We start from the raw sequence: 20,225 nt of genomic DNA, 5'->3' as shown, positions 1-20,225 counted from the left end.
GGGGGGAAGCTCGGGGTTCTCCCCCAGCCCTGCCGCCGGTGTTTAAACGCGGTTAAATATTAATATTTCACAGGGAGTGGAGTACCGGCGCTTTCAGCCGTGCGGCGGCGCTCCGGGCCGTCACTAGGTGTCAGCCGCGCTCCGTGGGAGCGGCCCCCGGGGGGGCTTCGGTCGCCGCCGGGCGGGTGTGGGGAGCGCTGGTGAGGAGAAAGATCCCTTTACAGGCACAGAAAGTGTGGTATATTGTCTGTAGGCCAAGCTGCACGTTTTCACTTTGTCACTTAAAAAGCTGTCCAGTAATTTTTTTAAACCCTCTTCTCTCACAAGGCTGTGGTTGGTGTTCCTTCTCTTACTCCTCTTACTATTCTGCTTTTCTACAGCCAGGCCTCTGCAAGCTCTCTCCGCACACCAGCTACACCAAATAACTGATGATATTTCCAAGCTGGCCATTGCGCATGAAATTGTACTCAACGGTGACTTCAAACTGCAAGTAGCCAGGTTCTCCCCAAAAAGGTGTGTGTGTGTATATATATATATTCAGGCTTGGTTTCTTTCTGCCACATTACAGAAAGCCTGTGAGAATGTGGGAAGGAGGTGGGTTTGGATCTGACTGTAGAAGGAACAAGAAAATAGAATAGCTCCTGAAATAATAAAAAAAATATGTTGGAGCTTGTTTTATTTATTTGTTGCTTTGTGATTTACTATGAAGCTCTTAAATATGATGAGTGTCAGATATGACTCACTGACATTGAAAGATTTGGAGGCTTCAGCTGCGTAAGCCATGACTTTGACATAAACGAAGCAGGATTTTCAGTGGAGATCATCTTTGAGGTGTCAGTATTTTAGTTAAGGATCTGTTTAAGTGACTGACAATCTCTCATTACAAAAACAAGCACTGGCTAGAAAAATGTTCTGTTGATCTTCTTTGAGGACTTGGAGAGTTTCCTTGAAAAATGCTATGCTGTTTTAACCTGTCTTAGCTGAGGGGTGAAGTGCTGCATTTTATGAACAGGGCTGAAAGGAGGAGTTCAACTTTAGAAGAACAGGATATTTAGGTTGAGAGAGATTCCATGAGCTAGGGAAAGGTGAGGTGCATTGCTGCCAGACAGGAGTAAAGACTTAGAGAAGAAAATGTCCAAAGACCTGAACCGCAATGAAAGCTGAGAGGAATGGTGCCATCAAACTGAGAGGTTGTGTTTGATGTTAATATAAAACCCCTTCCCTCTCTTCTTTCTTAGCCTGGAAAACAGAGTGAAAGAGACATTGCACAAAGCCTTCTGGGACAGCCTGGAGGAACAGCTCTCTGCGAGTCCCCCAGACTACACTCGGGCAATCCAGCTGCTGCAGGAGATAAAAGAGGTGAGCTGTTCCTGAACCAGGGAAGATGGTTACCTTAGAATTAGCCTTCTCTGAATCATCACCTCACCCCTTACATCCAATATTCCTATGTGAACATACGTAAGAGGGAGGAGAAAATAGGCTTCCTTTAGTTTATAGGAAGACACAAATTGCACAACTGCACCTTCTAAAACCTGCCTGAGAAGGAAACTCATTCTCTGGTCCCAGGTCTTTAAAACAGCTACTCTGTCAAAAGGATGGAAAGCCTTTATTGGAACTGTTGGGTATAGTAACAGACAGCCATAAGCCATTCCCAGTATAGCGTCTGCCAAACAAAAACTGTAATTTTGCATATAAAGACATCTCTTTAGGTGTATGAGGAGCTGTATCTGCTATTTAAGTGACAATGTAGTGAATAAGAACATGGTTTAGCAATAAAACATAAGTTCTTAGCAGGGGATGAAGGTGTGTATAGCTTGCTCTTTCAATCTATGCTTTCCCATTAGGCTCTAAACAGATAACTCCCTTTTTCATGCATGACAGTAAAGGAGGTTTTGCAAGATTTGAAACAGTACCCAGACATCCTGAAGTGAGACATTAGAGACAAGCGTTCCCTTAAAGGGACTGTGTGTTCCACAGTTAGTGTACTGAGTAGTTAGCTTAGTCTCAATACTAGGCCAGCCTTGATTCCTGTTGAGCAACTCTGGAGAACTGTCGCGTTCTTGGACCACAAAGAGACTGCTGCTTCTTTGGGCAGGCCCTGCTATCACTGCTGCTGCCTCGGCACCACCAGCTGCGAAGCCAAATTGAAGAGGCCTTAGACATGGAGTTGATTAGACAGGAGGCCGAGCATGGGGCTCTGGATATCCGCGGTCTCACCATGTTCGTCCTTGGCACAATGGCAAGGCTGTGTGCGCCCATTCGAGATGAGGAAGTACAAGGGTTGCAGAGCCTCACAGACCCAGCTCAACTCCTCAGGTGAGTGATGCTGACTCCACCTTGGTGTACCAGTAGAGCCTTCAACAATAAAACACTGAGTTAAGAGGAAACTGCCCTGGACCAAAGACCCTTTTGTGGTATTCTAGGCTTTGAGTTGTTTTTTTTTTTTTTTCAGTGTAGACATCTTCCTGTTGCCCAGCTGCAATTTAGGCAGTAAAAGAGTGTTTAGTGAAGTAAATCTGGTTTATCTAATAATTTTTAGGATCCACTCCAATTAGCCTTTTGTTAGAAAATGGAACCAAATTTGAGGATCTGAATTCCCTTTTCTCAGCATTCTAAAATGCCCCCAACTGCAGCGTTAAAACTTCAAATCACTGTGTCTCACCGCAGGGAGATTTTCCGGGTCTTAGGCCTGATGAAAATGGATATGCTGAATTTTACCATCCAGAGCATCCGCACCCACTTGCAAGACCACACCGTCCAGTATGAACGGAAGAAATTCCAGGAACTCTTGGATAAACTGCCTAGTAAGTCAGTGGGGAAGGTAGAGGAGCTATTAAAGCACTAAAAGGGAACTTTTAGTATTCCAAAGCTGATGCTTTCATTACATGCTCAGCAAGAGATGAGAGAAATGCCTCTAAAAGTTGGAGGACTCCTGGGTCCCTTCCTCAAGGCTCTTCACTAACATACCTTGCAGAAAAGAAGTTACTTAGTGTGCTTCAGTTTCTGCGTGCATAAGACAGAGCTAATAGCTTTCTCATGAGGAACTGTAAGTTCTCACAATTTTAAAGTGTCTTGTGATCCTCAGGGGAGTGAGCAAAATGTTGTTAGGAGGCATATTGAAAGAGGAGAGCCTGCATTTGATGTAGACATCTCTTCTGCTAGGCTGCAGGTTTCTCTCTGGCTGCCTCTCTCTTTCATCAGACTCCATTAAAGTCGCTTCCTGGAGACTGAAATCCTCTATGAAAAATAATGTTCTCCAGATACCAGTCTTAGTAGCCTAACCCCATGCCCTGGCAACAGGACATTGATGCTGTATGTTAGTGATGGTGTAAACCATTCTCCACTGTACCGGGAGACAGCACGATGCCTTCACCTTCCAAATGCACATCCCCTTCAGCTTGCAGTATAGCATACCTGCTTCTTACTGACTTAGCCTCACCAGTCTGCTCTTGCAAACATCCATTTTTGTTACCCCATTGCAGATAGCCTGGATTACACAAGAGCGTGGCTGTGCAAAGCAGCAGCAGAAGTGTCTGTGTCCTCTTCACAGCCACCACCCCACCCTGCAGTCAGTGGCTCACCCACCACATGCTCACGGGGGGCTGTCAGCAGTAGGACAACTGTGCCAAGTCTCACATCCGTGCTAAATCGAGGATACATGAATCTGCTCTGCTGGGAGCCTGGGCAAAAGGAATACCCTGAGGTAGGAGAAGGGCTTGAACACTTTTACAGCTTTTTTATGAAGCTGTACAACATGAACAAGTGTAGCAGTTCTGCATCTTCTATAGAAAGAATTGGCCAAACTCTGTCTCCTCTACACCATGTGTCATTACACATGGTTTTTCCCTATGTGAAACAAATTGGATTTTTCACAAAACTAAACCTCCCTGCTGCCAGGCAGCTGCCTTCTGCTCAGCTTCATGGGGATGTTAGAGCCCTGCTCCATGGCTTGAGCTCTGCTCGTTTATCACAGCTGCTGTTCCTACACCCACAGCCTGATTTGGTTTCTGTTCACAGACACTGTTTATGGATCAGGGCCGACTGCAGGAAGTACAAGCACAGGTGAATCAGCTTACTATCACAGCTGCAGTCCTGCTAGTGACCAGTGGCATGTGTGGAAGCACCTTATTTGGCTCACCTGGGTTTGTAGCTAGGCTGAAACGGGTAACAAAGGTCCTCTTGGAAGGGCTGTCCTGTACCAGGTGGGTTACTTTGAGTTTTCCTTTCTAGAAGGAGAAGAGTGAATATGCAGGCACTGGTTGGTTGTAGGATGAGTAGCAGGAATCTCCCCCAGGAGCAGAAGAGGATCTGAGATCCAAATAGCAGCCAGGTCTACTGCAAGGGGTGGGGAAAGCCAGCCAGCATTTTTAGCTGGGAGTTAACTCCCTTCTTGATTAGAGGGGAAAATTAGCGATGCTGGTCACTATTTCAGATGAGTCTGCCGCAGGGCAGCTTCCTGCTCACCAAAGAGCAGGGAAGGGAAGCTTAGTTCACTTGCAATAGGGACCAGAGCTGTGGCTGAATGTTGGCTGTCCTGTGCTAGCTGGCTGCAATGACACCCCACAGGCACGTGGAGAGACTTCCCTCCTTGCTCTGTGCCTGCAACCCCCTTCCCCAACCAATGCGAGTCGTGGCTGCAGCACGTGTACCTTTGTATGATTTAGGTGTGAAGCAGCTTTAGAAGACATCAGCGACCAAGTGCTCCAGGAAGTCAGTAGGACTCTCGTGCAGCTGGGGTACCCTGCTTTTACCACTGACAAATGTGCTTCCCTGAAAGGCCAGATAAAAAGCATAGCGGACAAGGGCAACGCAGTCCGGCACGTCATCGGTGAGTCTCTGACCTTATGTCTAACTCAGCCTTGAAGACACTTTGCACTTGCAAGCCACAAGTTAGGTTTAGGCTAATGACCCTGCAGTGTGCAGGATGGGTCTAGGATTGGTACCAACAAACTCCCTGCGCTGAGCAGTACTGCATGAGGGTGGGAGCCGAGTTCAGCTTCTGGCCCCTCCACATAGTCGGCACAGGACAGGAGGGTCAGGGAAGCTGGGTTTGAAACTGCCTTAATTTTCCTATTCCACCCTGAAACGCTCCCAGACAGTAATTGCTTTGAAATATCTCTTAAATCCTCCCATCCTTGCTAAAAGCTAAACAGGCCCGAGTGCAAGATCTGTTCCTAGGTAGTGTTGCAATCTTCAGGCTAAGATGTAGAGCGAGAGCTTAATCACTGGCTGTAGTAAAGCACCACGCTAAGATCTTTAAATAATATTTATCCCTAGGGAGTGCACTGCTTGGTATTCAGCTAACCAGCTGCCCTATAATGCTGCTCCATCAAAATATTTATTCAAATGGTTTGGATAAGAGCTGGTTATTTTGACCTTTTATTAGTACTCTGAACGCTAACTCCGCATCAGATTGCAGTGCCACAGGCAGCGAGTACACTACAGGAAAGATTATTTCCACATGGAAGACTAGCTTTTATCAGCTATGAAAATAAGGTGAGGCTCTTCCTGCCCACTTCTTCATCTAGTTAAGTATCCTTCCCAGCCCGTGTGGACTCCACCACACTGTTTATTTGAGTTTATTCTTTCCATGTCAGAGCAGGCTATTTTGTTTTGATGTAATTCAGAAGGCTGAGTTAATAGCCTAAACCAAACCTCGATAAACTACAGGCTGGGCAGTGTGTGATGGCAATGACTCACCGATGGTGTGGCGTTAGAAGCTGCAGAACTAGACAGCTTTTCCCCCGCCCCGCATCTAAAAATCCACCCTGTGTCTTGCCTGCACTCTTGGCCACTATCAACATTGGATTTCCACATACTCACTTCAAGCGTAAGAACATCTGAAGCAGCCAGGTAGTTGAATCTTGGCTCTGTGTTCCTCAGAGAGGTTTCTTGAATGCTTTCAATTTCCAAATGCTGCTGCGGCAATCCCAGGCTCTGAAGTTCTATATTCCATTACACTTCTAAGATGCTTGACGCTTCAATGCAGTACAGAAACTCTCAGAGTGGGTGAAAAATCTTTACTGTTGACCTGCTCCACTTTAACATTAGGTTTGAAGGATCTGATGATTAAGTCCTTCAGCCCAGTACCCCAGCGACAGCCATCGTTAGACACCGTTACCCAGGGCAAAGTGAAAACAAGGCAAGCACACCTCATACTGGAGTACTCTCCTTGTGTCACACTGTTTCACCTTGGTTCCTGGGCTGGGTGCTGTTTCATCTGCTTAGTATTTGGAAGAGGAATACATTAATCCACTGGGTCCCTGAGTTGATCTAGAGCGTTACTTGTCCACACCATCCTGCCACAATGCGGCTGTCCTCAGATCCGCTCTTGACTGCATGAGGAAGCCTTTGTCTCAAGGCAAGCTTTCTGTGCAAAGGTTCATTGTCCAGTTATTTTTTTGTTTTCATGCTTTTGCTCCCTACAGAGCAGCGGATTCATTCCTTCCTCAGCCTTTTCATTTCCCCTGATGGACAGAATTCTCAAAAAGATTTCCCAAAGGGCCTTGAGCCCATTCAGGAAGAGCTGCTGGAAGTTGGGCGCAGGTTTGGAAGCGTGATCCACCACAACAGGCAGGTGTTTGGACCTTACTACTCGGCAATTCTCAAGAAGGTTCTTCTCCCAAACGCAGAACCAGACTCAGACGCAGGGACGGATTCTTTCTGATCCTCTTCACCACGTACCAGGCAGGGGTGGAATACATTCTCCAACAGTTTCTCAAATAATGCTTCAGCTTGTAAAAAATCAATCAGACAAATCCACCGGGGCCAGGATTGCTACTGGGAAGTGACTCTGGTATGTCAGTATCTGAATAAACCTATCAACTACAAAAGGTAGTGGCTTTTTTCCCCAAAAAAGTATTTGGTGGGGAAGGCAACGAGATGTGGAGCTCATAAAACTGCAGTGCAGCTTAGGCTTTTTTTAATTTAAGGTGTTAATTCTGCCACGGGCCTGTAACCTACTTTGCTGAAGCGTTAGTCACAGCGCAGGGACGCTGTTTGCATTTGATAAAGCCACATGGTATTTAAAATCATTAAAACTGCTCAATATATTTCAATGTTAGCTTGAAAACCTGACTTACTGAATTATTAGAAATGGAACATATGGTATAAATTTAGCAACCCCTGGTGTATTTAGTATTTTACATCAGCCAGATTTTACTTGACATGAAAATCTGAACTTTAACCTGTATTTAAATGTCTGGATTTCTTGTTCTAATTTTATGTAATGAAAATGTCCTACTTCTTGGCAAGCCAAAAATCTTTGCTCAGTAAATGCTATATACAATGGCTGCCCAAACTGTTACAGTTCTTTCATGAACCATGTGCTGCAGAAAAGTGATTTTAGTGTTTATCGTGAGTAAATCAGGGTCTTGACAGTCCGCAGTGGAACAAGCCTTGCAGATGTACATTAGTGAAGCTAAAAAAGGAGCTTTTCTCACCACCATGTGGAGAATGTACACAAAGCGGTTGGAGACTGTTGTGCTATAGGTGTAGGTCTATCTTTAACAGAACACGTGGGTGCACTTTTATGCATAAATTAGTTTGTCTCAAAATAATTTAGTATTTAATATTTGGGGTCATTATGACAAACTGCTAAAAGAGCAGCTTCAACCAAAGCGAGTGCTCAGCAGCCAGCAACTCCCCATCCTGCGGGCCACACGCCTCGGGACACCACAAGCCCCCTCTCTGCTGCCAAAGAACTACAGCGGGATTGCTCCCAGCTCGTCAGCGTCCTGTGCTCTGCTTCCACAACCATAGCACGTCATCTGTACGCAAAGCTCCTACGTTATCACAGAATGGTTTAAGTTGGAAGAGACCTTGAAGACCACCCAGTGCCACCCCCTGCCCTGGGCAGGGACACCTCCCCCCAGCCCAGGTTGCTCCAAGCCCCGTCCAACCTGGCCTTGAACACCTCCAGGGATGGGGCAGCCACAGCTTCTCGGGGCAACCTGCCCCAGGGGCTCACCACCCTCACAGGGAAAAATTTCCTCCTACTATCTCATCTCAATCTCCCCTCTACCAGTTTGAAGCCATTCCCCCTCGTCCTATCACTCCATGCCCTTGTAAAAAGTCCCTCCCCAGCTCTCCTGGAGCCCCTTTAGGCACTGGAAGTCCGCTATAAGGTCTCCCCGGAGCCTTCTCTTTTCCAGGCTGAACAACCCCAACTCTCTCCACCTGTACTCACAGTAGAGGTGCTCCAGCCCTCTGATCACCTTTGTGTCCCTCCTCTGGCCCCGCTCCAACAGGTCCATGTCTTTCCTATGTTGGGGGCTCCAGAGCCGGAGGCAGCACAGCAGGGGGGGGGTCTCACCAGAGTCGAGGGGCAGAATGCCCTCCCTTGCCCTGCTGGCCACACTTCTGTTGCAGCCCAGGATATGGTTGCCTTCAGTATACAACCTTCCACCTTCTCTTGTTCCTCAGATCTCCAAAGCAGAGAAGTGCAAGTGCAGTACAGGTACTGAGCTAATTAATTAAACACCACGCAATTGCCTGCCCTCAACCCCTTTTCTCTTACCTTCACAGGGCAGGTCTGTTAGAGGAGGACGAGCACAGCATTGCTTTAACACAGATGACCAGGAGACTTTGGTATAACACTGAGGTCACAGTGACAACAGGGTAAATGTGTGTCTAAGTTTGTTTATTAATTGAGTCTGTCCTAAGTTGTACAATTATGAAAACAACAAAACGACTGCTGGAAGCCCAGGAATATTTACAATCTCGCCTTGTTGTAGTGAGGTCAGTCTATGTTGTTGCACAGATTGGTTATGTTTGGTACCACAAGATGTTTAAAATCCAGACAAATTTGAACAGATTAACAATTGTATATACAGGAAATAAAAGGAAATTCAAGTATCAAAATACAGACAGATTAAATAACATTTGTATTACAAATCAGTCCCACTGCCATACATCACAATTAGCAAAAATGTCTACATTGCAAACTGAACTCGACTGTTCTCTGCCCTGTTAGGGAATCTCAGGTTATTCTTCCATGGGTAAAAAAAAAAAAAATGTTTGAGCTAGAGATCAACTTTGCAAGAGCAGCACAGTTACTTCCTTTTGAAAAAATAAAATTAAGAAAATGCAGTAAGTAATGCTGATCTGAGACCTAAAAGGGAAACCTTTTGCAACAAGACAGCGTTGCAAACACTGTGCTTGCTCTAAAATAAAGATCTGATTGCATGGAAAGGATGCGAGCGGAAGAAAGCTGGGGGAAATTCTGCTGCTAGAAACTTCTGAAGTGGGGCAGAAGGAGCGTTAAAGCGATTGACTCCACTTCAGCTGCACACAGCACTGGACGTGTTCGCAGGGACTATTTGGCATCTGGTCTGTGTCTCAGCAGCCTCGTGAAGGTACAGACTTTTCACTAGAGGTACATCCTGGAAGGTGCCCTATCTTCTCCCTGGGAGGGGGACAGGCACGTACCCCGCAAAAGTTGCATAAGTTCTTCTAAAAAGAACAATCCCAAAGCAAGTTCAAAGATAGCCGAACAGGTAAAATAAGCCTTTTTTTTTTCTTTTCTTTTTTTTTTTTTTTTTTGTAAATACAAAATTAAAAAGGATAAAGCAGCTTCAATTTGGGGGAAAAAAAAATCATCCCCTCCTATGTAAAAAAAAGACAACTCTGCATCTTCGTTTCCCTATCTTGAGTTCTCAGCCTGGACTCAATGCCATGCACAAACCAAGGTCTGTAAAATACAATCTGTCCTTAAAAAGGGGAACGAGGCCCAGGGCAGCACCACTTTTTCCCAGGCAGGTAATACAGCAGATGCATTTTGATTCAAAGTCATATTCAGCACCAGAAATTTAGGGCGCTTTCCTCCAGATACCACAAAACCCTGTAGGGAGGAAGAGCCAGAATACTGTGGGATGGATGGATTACTGGGAGGCAGTGAACTGGCATGGTCCAGGATCAGTCTCCAGCACGTGAGTACCTTGAGAAACCCCATCAAAATAAAAGGGGAGATGCACTGCCAAAACAATTGCTTTGTCTATGAAGTGAGAGAGAGAGTCTCTGGCTAAAGAACTGCTGGATCACTAAAGACAACCATAAGATTACACACAGGACTGGGAAGGACCACCAGGGTCACCAAGCCCAGTCCCCTGAAGATTGGAGTCTTCATCACCACTTCACCTCCAAGCCAACCTTCAAAAAGCTCATGCATCAAAAACAAATGAAAAAAAAGAAAGGTGTCCCTCCTCCCAAGCAGAGGTTCAATTTGCAATCTCTCCAAAAAGACTTGTTGCCAACACACCAAATATTTACACTTACACCAGTATGAATTGCAACATATGCATAACAAGGAATGTTAGGTTTCCTAAATTCATCAACTTAAAAAAAAAAAAAAAATCTCCACTTCCCCCTTCTAATCATTTACAGGTCTATGCCCTTGGGATCACGGTTCACTTCTCTCCCAGCCTTAGCGGCTAGAGAGACTAAATGAAATCTTGACATACAGCAGCAACTGGAGTTAAAGAGAAATTATTTGGGCACATCATTCTAGTAAAGCAGCAGGGTACCACATCCCCAACCACGACGATGCCCGTCGAGATTATAACGTGCTGCGCTACATTTCCGCGTCTGAAGCATTAAAAATCACAACCATTTTAACATCTCTCCCTTGAGGGGAACAGTACTGTGAAAACACATCAGTCACAGCCAAAACTATGTTAAATACTTTGCTAATTCAAAAGAAAAGCAAGCACACAGCACCTTCGAGATGGTGGTATTTGGGGATACTGGACTTTGATGGGGGCCAAGCCATCCTCAGGCTGATACGGTTTATCCTCAGGGATGGACTGTTTCAGTGTAATGCCCAAAATTTAACTCCGTATTTGTTCATCTTCTGAAACTGTTGCACTAATTAAATAATGAGCTAGTATCAAAAAAAGTGCTAAATCACAATTGAATATACTTTAAAAAAAAAACCCCAACCCCAACCCTTCAGGGCATAACTGCATTTAAAAACGAGACAGGTGCACGAGAGGCCGGAGAAGGGCGTCGTCTCCAGGTATTCAGTGCGGAAACGGGAAGAAATTGTGTCCTTGCCATAGAAATGTCAAGTATTGCAATGCAACAGTTCTCTGTCGGGGAAGCGAGCTTTGTACCATCGGTAATACTTGGCCACAACCACTCTGGGGTGAAAGATCCTTTGCAGACAGACTCTTTTCCTTAAGTTATTTCCATTTGCTATAAAAGCGCAGAGTAGCTTTGAAAACAAAGGATGCAGACTTACCCTGCAAGGCTTCTCACACTGGAGGAAGTTATTTCCAAGAATTTGGCGTTCTCTACTGTTCACCCGGAATTGAAGCAAATTTAAGTACCGTTAGAGATGCGCACACCACTCCCACTGCTAAGACTTTCTATCGGACTCCTTGCCGGACTGTGTGGATTCTCGGTAAATAAGGGTAATTTTTTTTTTTTCCCTCACCAAAAAACTGCAGTGCTACATTTAAACCGTGAACTGGATTTGCTCACACGTTAAAAAAGAAACGGGTCGAAAGACGTTTGTCTCAAACTAGAAAAGGTGACATCGCTCTCGGCCTCGGAAGTCTCAACTTTCCTTTGCTAGAAATGATGGAGAGAGCTGCTTTTCTCAGCCGGTGGCTGGGATCCCTCTCCCCCCTCTGCTTTGGGAGCCCCCACCGAGCAGCCATGCACCCACTCCGAGGCAGACACCAGTGCCAGATGGAGATGATCTTCGCGTCAGCAGGCCACTGCTTCTTAGGTCTCTGCCCCGTTACTACATTTCCGTGGTAGGAGACAGCTGCCCGGAGATCAGCTTTTCAGAGGCAAACAGAAAGGAAGATAATGGAATGAATGATTTCCGAGTCATACAAAAAACAAGTGCTGGGAAAGATGAGGCGTACGGCCAGGAGGAGACGAGACGCAACCGTGAGGGTTATGGACACACAGCGGAAGCGTTGTAGTTCAGGCAGGGCTGCCTGTGAGCCCAGTGGGGTTTGGACGGTCACCCTTAGAAAGGCACATGCTCCAGTGACCCGGTTTTAGAAGGTGCTGAGGAACCTGCCCGTCCCAGCCGACAGCAGGGGGAGACGCAAGAGCTCAGAGCCTCTAAAGTCAGGCGTACGTGGGGGCAACTGCATGGTAAACACTTACACATAGAAACTGCACTACTGCCGCTATCGTTAATTCAGTTTTTCTTTGAAGGATATAGAAACCCTCGGGGCGCTCCTACAGCTTGGAAAGATGCTGATCAACCCCAAACCCAACCGCTCGGAGCACCTCAGACACAGCAATAGTGTGCTGCCCACAACTGCAGCACTTTGGGCAACTGCAGTGCGACTTCTGCCTTGGGGGTCTTTATGCAGAGGAGCACTGGCTCCATGGCATACGAAATATATGTACTAGACTGAGCCTTCCCTTTTGGTTTGGTGTGGGGTTTTTTTGTTTTGTTCTTTTTTGGTTTTTTGTGTTTTTTTTTTTGCTTTAAGACAATCCTTTTAGTTCTCTCACTTGGGTTCTTACTAGCCTGGCCCTTATTTTGAAGTCAGTTTGCCGCTCCGTGCCATTAAGGCACAAATGACTTGGGAGATCAAACTATCAAACTCATTCCTGAGAAAGAGCTAAATAAAGATTTTGAAACATCAGATTTCACCGCAAGCCTGGGGAAACAGAAGCTTTGAGGCAACAGCTCTAAAGCCCCAGCAAAACTCCGGCAAGCTTCTTCTAGCCCCCAAATACCAGGTGCAAATAACCCAGGGCTGCTGTTCTGCCCCCTCCCCACTGATGCCAACTGGTGATCATGAAGGGAGATTTGGGGAAAATTCTAAAAGCTATTTTGGAAATGGAGCTTTACTGGGATCCGAGTGCACCCTCTCCCCCACTTAGGTCTAAGATCTCCACCGAGACACGTCAGGCAGAGGTGAGTGGGTGGCTGCCACCCACCTTTCTTCACAGCTCTCTAACACAGACCCACCATCACCACCGGCTCTCCAAAACCGGGCTGTGAGGGGACTTTTGCCAAGATGCAAAACCCACGGTGAGTTCAGACACCCACGTCGGTGAGCTCCGTACAGCCCAGCTACCTGCAGCCCCTCTCCTGCTGGCCCCAGGCAAGGGGCGACAGCCGCTGCCTGCGAGGAGCTGGTGGGGGTCCGAGATGCAGCTTTGACGCAGCTTTGCTCGTCTGTGCGAGTTAATTAAGTACTTCCTCTGTCAGGAGAGGGAGGCTGAGCGTCGGGGGTTTGCTGCCACGGTGTGGAAGTCGCAGCGTCTTTCACTAAAGGGTCTTAAAACTGCTCCGCAAACGGAGCGAGGCTCTCACCCCCGGGAGGGCGGTAAGAACGTCCCCAGCCCGTACACGGGGAAACTGAGGTAAAGAGAGGCCAAAGTTGCTTGGGCACACAGCACGTCAGGGAGAAGCAGCACTGGGGCAGGAGTCCTGCCTCCCAGCACTGTGAGTCATCACATCATACACCTCCTCCTCCTCCTCCTCAGTTTCACCTCACTGAGCTTTGCGAACGCGAGCGAAGGAGCCAGCGGTAGGACCACGGATGGCTCGCGGGGGACTTCGCGGGGTCCTGACCCGCTGTATGGCATTCCCTGACCTGTCCCAGCTCCTCTCCAACCTGTGCCAAGTGCCCTACGGTCTCATACAAACGATTCCCAGTCACATTCTGGAATTAAAAGCTGCTTCTACTGAGATACTGAGATACACAGAGAAATGGGGATGTTCTCCCAGAGGAAAAGCACGCGCACTTGTGAAACGGGCAGGAAAGGCAGCGGTGCCCAGCGCGGAGCCATCTCGAAGTGAAATCCTCGCTCTCGAGGATGGAAGGCGACAGATGTTTCAAGATCCCTATAGCCCTCATTGTGCAATGGTTTGTGGACTGAAAACACGCTTTGGGATGGGCAGCAGACTGATTTCAATCACATTTCTCCCTTCAGCAAAAAAAAGCGCAAGTGCAGTAATGCGCTGAACACAGCAGAGCTCCGTCTGCTTTATCAGAGCTCTTCCAGCGCAGCATCCAGCCCTGCTCAAACACCCTTCCTCCCTTCCCAACACGGGGCTCACAACATGTGCCTTTAAAAGCTTAACCTCTTTACAATCTGCCAAGTGAGAACTATGCCCATAGCTCACGAGAAGTTTGGTGAGTGTAAACAGAAGGACTACTGGGGGGAAAAAAAGAAATCCTACAAAGGGACTGAAAGGCATGCAACCAAAACCGCACCGCATCTCCGAGAGGGGACAGAGCTCACAGTGGGAACGATCACACGCGGCCCAAACCAGTGCTCCCGTCAGAGCAGGTTTTCTGCTCCAGGCTTCGAGGGGAGAGATGGTGGGCGAGGGTCCCCGTGAGGAAATCTAGTGAACGTGTGTTATTTGCAGAGAGCATCACAGTGGTTAGTGTCGACTCGAATGGCAGGTAAGAAGAGGGGTGAGTTCACTGGAACAGTACGCAGCCGTGGCTCAGTCGGGAAGAAGAGGGTCTAGGAGGAGGGAGTGCGTGCACCGCAGAGACAAGAGGTCTCCATCAGTCCAAGGATAAGAAGGTGAAATAGAAAAAAAGGCCTGGGGAGTGTCACCTTGCCCCAGGGATTCACAGTGCCAGAGCGAGGGGAAAGACGTGAAAACGGCAGGCGGCTTCCTGGATCCACATCTCCGATTCCCCCAGCCTGCATCCCTCTGCACCTCCCACCTCACAGATATCTAACAGCGCGTTACCCTTGTTTCCGAGTAAGGAGAATTCACAGTGTTCAGTAGTGATCAGGTACAAAAGCCGTTTTAAGTCTACAGTCTCCTAAGTGCTGCTGCCTTTGACGTAGTGCCTACGCGGGGCTCAGTGCGAGCAGCTGGAGGAAGAGGGAGTTTAGAACAGCAGACAGATCAGATCGCAAAGGCACGGTTAGACTAGGTGGACACGGGGTGTGTTTGCTTTAGAAGATAGTGGTCTCATACTTAGTGCTGAGGGTCCGCTTGGAGTCCTGTTTGGGGTCCACGACCCAGGAGACACTGGCATGAGACTGGGAGTCTTGGTCCACTTCAGGGGGCTCCAGCTAGAAAATAAGGAGAGAAAGGGCACGTTAGGTCCCCTGCGCTTCTGGGACAGGACGAGTGGGGATTCAAAGCACGGAGCGGCTGCTGCTCTGCCTAATGCCCGTCCCAAAAACGTGCACGTGTGCGGGGAAAGAGCTCTCCCTAGGGAGGCATTTGAGTCCTTCACAGCTAAAACATGTCTAGCCACGTCAGCCTCAACCCAGCACCCGGAGATGACTTCCTGAGTTAGGGCTGCAAGCCCCTATTACCGTTAGCGACAGCTTCACTTCGTCTCGCAAACAAGCGTGAAAAATTGAGCGCTATAAAGATGGCACTAAAGAAAAAATAAAGTAAAAGAGGCAGAGGGAGAGAGAGGGAGACAGCTCCTGGCAGGTGAGCTCCCATGTGATTTACTCTCCCGACCAAGCCAGGCTCTTTCATCTTGTCCTCCTAAATCAGGATCCTACAGGAAGGTTAACAACACCAGAAAGAGCAACGCAGTTAGTTGAGAGCTGCCACTCTCCATCAGCGGGGGCGGATCTGAGCGCTTTGTCCCTGGGGTTCAGCTGAGCCCACGGCACGGCCCTGGAACGAGCGGGGAGGGAAGACAGCAGCGAGGCAGGACACGGGACCACAGGAGGGGACGCGGGAAGCGGGGAGGCAGGCGGGCCGGTGGCGGCTGGGGCAGCCCGGGTCGGTTGGTAATGGAAGATGGCAGGAAGAAGGGTAAAGACCTTAGCTCCGGGACTAACAGACTGCAGCGGCAGGTAGGAGGGGCGGTGTGTTGTACAGGTGTGACAGTAACAACAGCGAGTGTCGGGAGGGAGCGGCACCTGAGCGGGGGGAGCAAGCAGAACACAGACAAAAGGAGACATTAAAGGAAGGCAACGGCTTATGCAGCAGTCCCTGCTCCTCAGCAGCTCCAGTCTTGGCTGGTTTTGGCTACAGGGGCACTCACGCCCCTGCTGCAAACGGCAGGTTACCTACTGACCTTCCCGCGGCTCTGCAGGGTTTGCACACGGAAGCTGTGCTGGACCCAGCAGCGCACTTAGCCCCCATCCCACCCGGGCTACGTCCACCTCTGCTTGCCCTCATCCTACCGGGGGAAGCCCTAACGCGCAGCAGGACTGCCAGCAGAGCCGCGGACACTGCAATAGCAGCGGTGCCTGAAGCTACCAGCACCGTGTCCGCACCCCGGCTCTCCCCACCACGAAGAGGGAGGTTTAAGCGTGTGGTGCCCAAAAGAAATCCCAGCTCGGACCATGCAGATCGCACCCGGCCCGCACATACGTACTGCAGATTTCCTCATGCCGGCTCGCGGTTTAGGCACCGGTTTGGAAGATTTTGTTTCAATCGTTTCTCCTGCTGCAGCGCCCAGAGGCTTCGCTCTCTGGGCTTGGAGGGCCAGCTGGTAGGCGACCTCGAACGCCTGCCCCAACGTGAGGATGATCTCGTACGTCAGGTTCTTTGGGGAGACCACAGAAAACACAAAGCCGTTAGAAGCACATGAGCTACCTCGCCCTGCGCAGAGTCCGTGTGCTCCGCAGCTTGCTCTGGAGATGCAGACCTCGGCAGAGCCCATCGCCTTCCCGTTAGCGGGTCGCATCCTGCCGTATCCCTGGGAAAGCTGCTGAGCTCCTGCCCTGCGGGGCAGCCAGCACCAAGCCGCCTCCACGCTTGCACAGCCCCCGCCGGTGGGGCCACCCGTGAGCCTGCTACAGCCCCGTGAGCATCGCAGTTTAGCAGCATTTTGCGTTGTAAAGAGAAAAAGCCCAAATGTCTCGTACAGCTGATTCTGCCCCAGAATAAAAGCAAGTTATGCTTCCACATGCTCAGTGAATTAAAAGGCTGTTAAATCAGCCTATTACGCTCAACATAATTGAGAGCGTATTAGGGTTTTGTTCACGGCATATTCCCCAGGAGGGAAAAACTCCTGCCCTGCTTTATTCAGCACTGGAGGCTGCAGTAATGAACCCAGACAAATATTCTCTTTGTCGACAGAGCTCCAAAGTAAAAGCATTTAGAGCCAGGAGTCTGAAAGGAGTATTTTAGGGTAGAAACAGGTAAAAGAGACCTAGAACGGACCAGATCCTGTTCTATGACTTGCCAGTACAGCTGAGTGATGAAGTGAATGGCAAAGGGCTGCAGCGCGCTGGGAGATGGGATGCGATAACCCACTCACCACATCCACGGTGCTGAAGACGTGGCAGTAGTGGTGGCTGGTCTGCAGGTCCTTGGTGATGTAGGCGAACGTGCAGAGATCCTCGGGGTCCTGAGCAGCGCAGGAGATGTTCCTGATCTCGTGCTCAGCAATGACATTCTGCCGGGGACAACCACAAGCACTTGTCACCCTTCTGGGGATGGCAAATACACCCGGCAAACGGTGGTCGCGGCAAGCATGTGCTGGGGCCAGGGAGCAAGGCAGAGAGAGGGGGGGTCTCCCATCCAGACCGGTCCTAGCTCCCTCCCATGGTAGGAATAAATGGCAGCATGGTCCACAAGCAGCCGGTTTGCCCAGCCTTTGGCATTCAGATAACCATCGCCACCTTGGTGCTCTCCCGCAGTGCCGAGAAGCCGTGCTCCTCAGGATCAGCCGTGGCTTCTGGAGCCGCTAGGTATGACCTGCAGCCCCCCGGGCAGGTGGGACTGTAGGTCTCGTCCTGCCAGACACCAGCTTCGAGGCATGTGAAGCTCACCTTGTTAGAGGCGTCGATGAACTTCACCCCCTTGTACGTGATGGACAGTATTATGGTCGGGATCTTCTTCATATGCTCTGTGGATTTCTTCAGGAACAAGAACATTCAAGTGACCAGTTATGAATAAACGGTCCCTTCGTCACCACCGTCCCGGCCCACCCCAGAGACCCCCAGGCCACTGCCCCACAAAGGCAGCCCTTGGGGGTCTTGGACCAGGAGGCGGAAAGCCTGCTCTTGGTGGAAGCAGAGGGGAGGGGGATCTGAAGCAAACCCAGCACCCCTTTCCCCAGTGAGAACGCCCATTCTCCCCCCGCACAGACCTTCCAACGATGGGCAGAAGTGCTCGGGGAGGGGCAGTTCACCAGCGACAGCAGCACAGCCTCTTACACGGCCTGGGCCCCCGCTCCACACACGGGCAGCCCGCAGGGTTTGGGGAACCGCAGCTTCACTGAGACCCCCCACTCCCCTCTCCGCATCACCCACCACAGGCTGTGAGCGAATCCCCCCGTCCCCGCGGCCTCCGTACCCTCATCTTGGCACAGGCGTCCTGCGTAGACTCTGTCCCTCGGAGGTCTTTGATCAACATGGAGCCCAAGTACTGTTTGGAAGAGAGATGTTAGAGGCAAACCCAAAGCGGTGCCACGGCCCCGCCGGCGGCCAGCAGCCCTGGCTGGGGAGGGACAGGTCACCCAGGGAGGGGGAAGAAGTGTGACAACTCAGCATGCAGCGCCCTGAACCCTCCCCATCCTCACCACCCCCACAAGCCAAAAGCCACTTACGTTGGCCTCGTACCCGCAGGACTCGAAGATGAGCTTCTCCGGCTGATGCTGCCAGTTTTGGACTGGGGCGTACGGGGCAGCCAGGCTGGGGGGGCGCAGGGTCAGCTTTGACTCCCGACGGTCCTCCTGGAAGGGGAGAAACATGGATGTGAAACCACAACAGGGCCAATGTGGATTGAAACACAGATCTCAGGAGGGCTCTTTGGGTTGATGTAACTGAGGGGCGCAATGGCCACATCCCACAGGGACTGGGAGGAGGCAGCACGCTGCCCGGCGAAGGTGCCAGCGCTGATGGAAGTGTGAGTCACCCGTTTTCAAGGTGAGACTGAGCACAAGTGAGCTGCTGGCTCTAATGCCTGAGGGAAGCTGTCCCTGACCAGCTCTCTGGCCCTCCATGCAGCATCCTAACGCCTCGCTGGCTCCAGAGAGAGGGGAGCCTGCGCTGAACTGCACCGAGGGGTCCCCAGGACACATAAAAGCACCCACTGACCTGTGCTTTGTAGCGCTCAGCTCTGGAGTAGGGAGCGACCTCGGTGCCACGGTCGTGTTGCCTCTTCGCGGTGTCCCCGGAGGGCAGGAGGAGATCGGCAGATCTGCCCGTGCAGGAGTCGTTCTGGCTCAGGGGCGACGACGTCTGGGACATCAAGTCCTGGCACTGAAACAAGCAGAGGCCACCAACCGTCCCGGGTCAGCCTGTGCTGCAGCCGTGCCCACCCCTCACTCCCCTTCACAGCATCCGACGCAAAGGGCACAACGAGCAGCGTTAACAGGGTCACCTCCTGCTCTGCAGGCTCCTGCCTCAGTGTCATCAATCCCACCATTTATTTTCCATGTGACACCCCCGATTTGCTCCAGGACGGTTTTGGGCAGGCATGCAGCCCTTTCTGCCGAGCACACTTCCACCTCCCGTGAGCTCGTCCCGGCAGGGCAGGAGACACGCTGAGCTGCGGGCAGGGTGTTCATAGAGGAACAAGCTCTGCTAAAGCACTGAGCAAAGCACTCAAAGCCGCTGACGATCAGCCACCCCAGGAGAAAAGCCCTGGGAGCCCGGCGAGAGATCAGCCCAGATGCCTGACAGCCTGGCTCTTACCGCAGGCAAGATTCGCTGCCTGTACGTGCCAACGGGCCGGGCAGACAATGCGGGAAGCTCACAGCTGCAACACGCATTAGTCCTATTCAACGGACTTGCTTAATTTGCCATTGACGTCCTTCCGCTCCCCACGCCGGAGCCAGGCGCTGGATGGCACCAGCTGGAGCACCAGGAAATGCTGCAAATGGCCCATTCTCTTACGCAGCCTCCCCGTCCGGCATATCAATCAGTTGATGCTGCACCAAAGACCTCTTCTCCCCCCCTCCAACAGCTCTGCCTTCACTCCCATCGGTCTCAAGAGGAGGTTTCAGGGAAGCGCGGATCCTCAGCTGGCTGCTGCCCCGTCCGGGTTTTTGTTGTCGGAAAAGGGGGCGGTTGAGCAGGGGGTGAAGGCGCCGGGTTTGTATGTGACACCCTCCCGGCTCCTGAGCAGACACTCCTTGAGCAGTACCAGCGTGAACTCCCCTTTTTCTATTAACATCTGAACCCCCATTCCTAAAAAATCCAGTGTCAGCAAGCAGGGGGCACAGCAGCCCAGCTCACTTCAGCTACGACTGTTTTGGTTGAAAAGCCTTTGTGATCTAAGTAAGAGGGAAGAGCTCTGCAGCAGGGCAAGGACCAGATGTTTGGGACAGGGAAACTCCAATCACTCCCAA

General features: G+C 50.2%; 2 protein-coding genes across 2 annotated transcripts in view; one reads left to right on the top strand and one right to left on the bottom strand.

Annotated features, from left to right (window-relative positions):
* TCP11 (t-complex 11, testis-specific) overlaps positions 1-6,667 on the top strand; it is an 18,046-nt gene extending 11,379 nt beyond the window's left edge. The window contains exons 2-9 of the mRNA XM_009888324.1: positions 381-513; positions 1,239-1,359; positions 2,096-2,316; positions 2,668-2,804; positions 3,483-3,703; positions 4,018-4,202; positions 4,665-4,828; positions 6,429-6,667. Coding sequence (XP_009886626.1) covers positions 381-513; positions 1,239-1,359; positions 2,096-2,316; positions 2,668-2,804; positions 3,483-3,703; positions 4,018-4,202; positions 4,665-4,828; positions 6,429-6,667 — 1,421 coding nt within the window. The remainder of the gene's footprint in view (positions 1-380; positions 514-1,238; positions 1,360-2,095; positions 2,317-2,667; positions 2,805-3,482; positions 3,704-4,017; positions 4,203-4,664; positions 4,829-6,428) is intronic.
* Positions 6,668-14,904: 8,237 nt separating this feature from the next.
* ANKS1A (ankyrin repeat and sterile alpha motif domain containing 1A) overlaps positions 14,905-20,225 on the bottom strand; it is an 88,788-nt gene continuing 83,467 nt past the window's right edge. Inside the window, 7 exon segments of the mRNA XM_009888323.1 lie at positions 14,905-15,024; positions 16,299-16,469; positions 17,187-17,324; positions 17,701-17,787; positions 18,227-18,298; positions 18,480-18,605; positions 18,970-19,134. Of these exon segments, the coding sequence (XP_009886625.1) occupies positions 14,905-15,024; positions 16,299-16,469; positions 17,187-17,324; positions 17,701-17,787; positions 18,227-18,298; positions 18,480-18,605; positions 18,970-19,134 (879 nt within the window).

The sequence above is a fragment of the Charadrius vociferus genome, unplaced genomic scaffold, assembly GCF_000708025.1.
Source record: "Charadrius vociferus isolate BGI_N301 unplaced genomic scaffold, ASM70802v2 scaffold266, whole genome shotgun sequence".
Taxonomy (NCBI): Eukaryota; Metazoa; Chordata; class Aves; order Charadriiformes; family Charadriidae; genus Charadrius; species Charadrius vociferus.
Note: the sequence above shows the minus strand (reverse complement) of the source record. Positions and strands in the feature narration are given on the sequence as shown.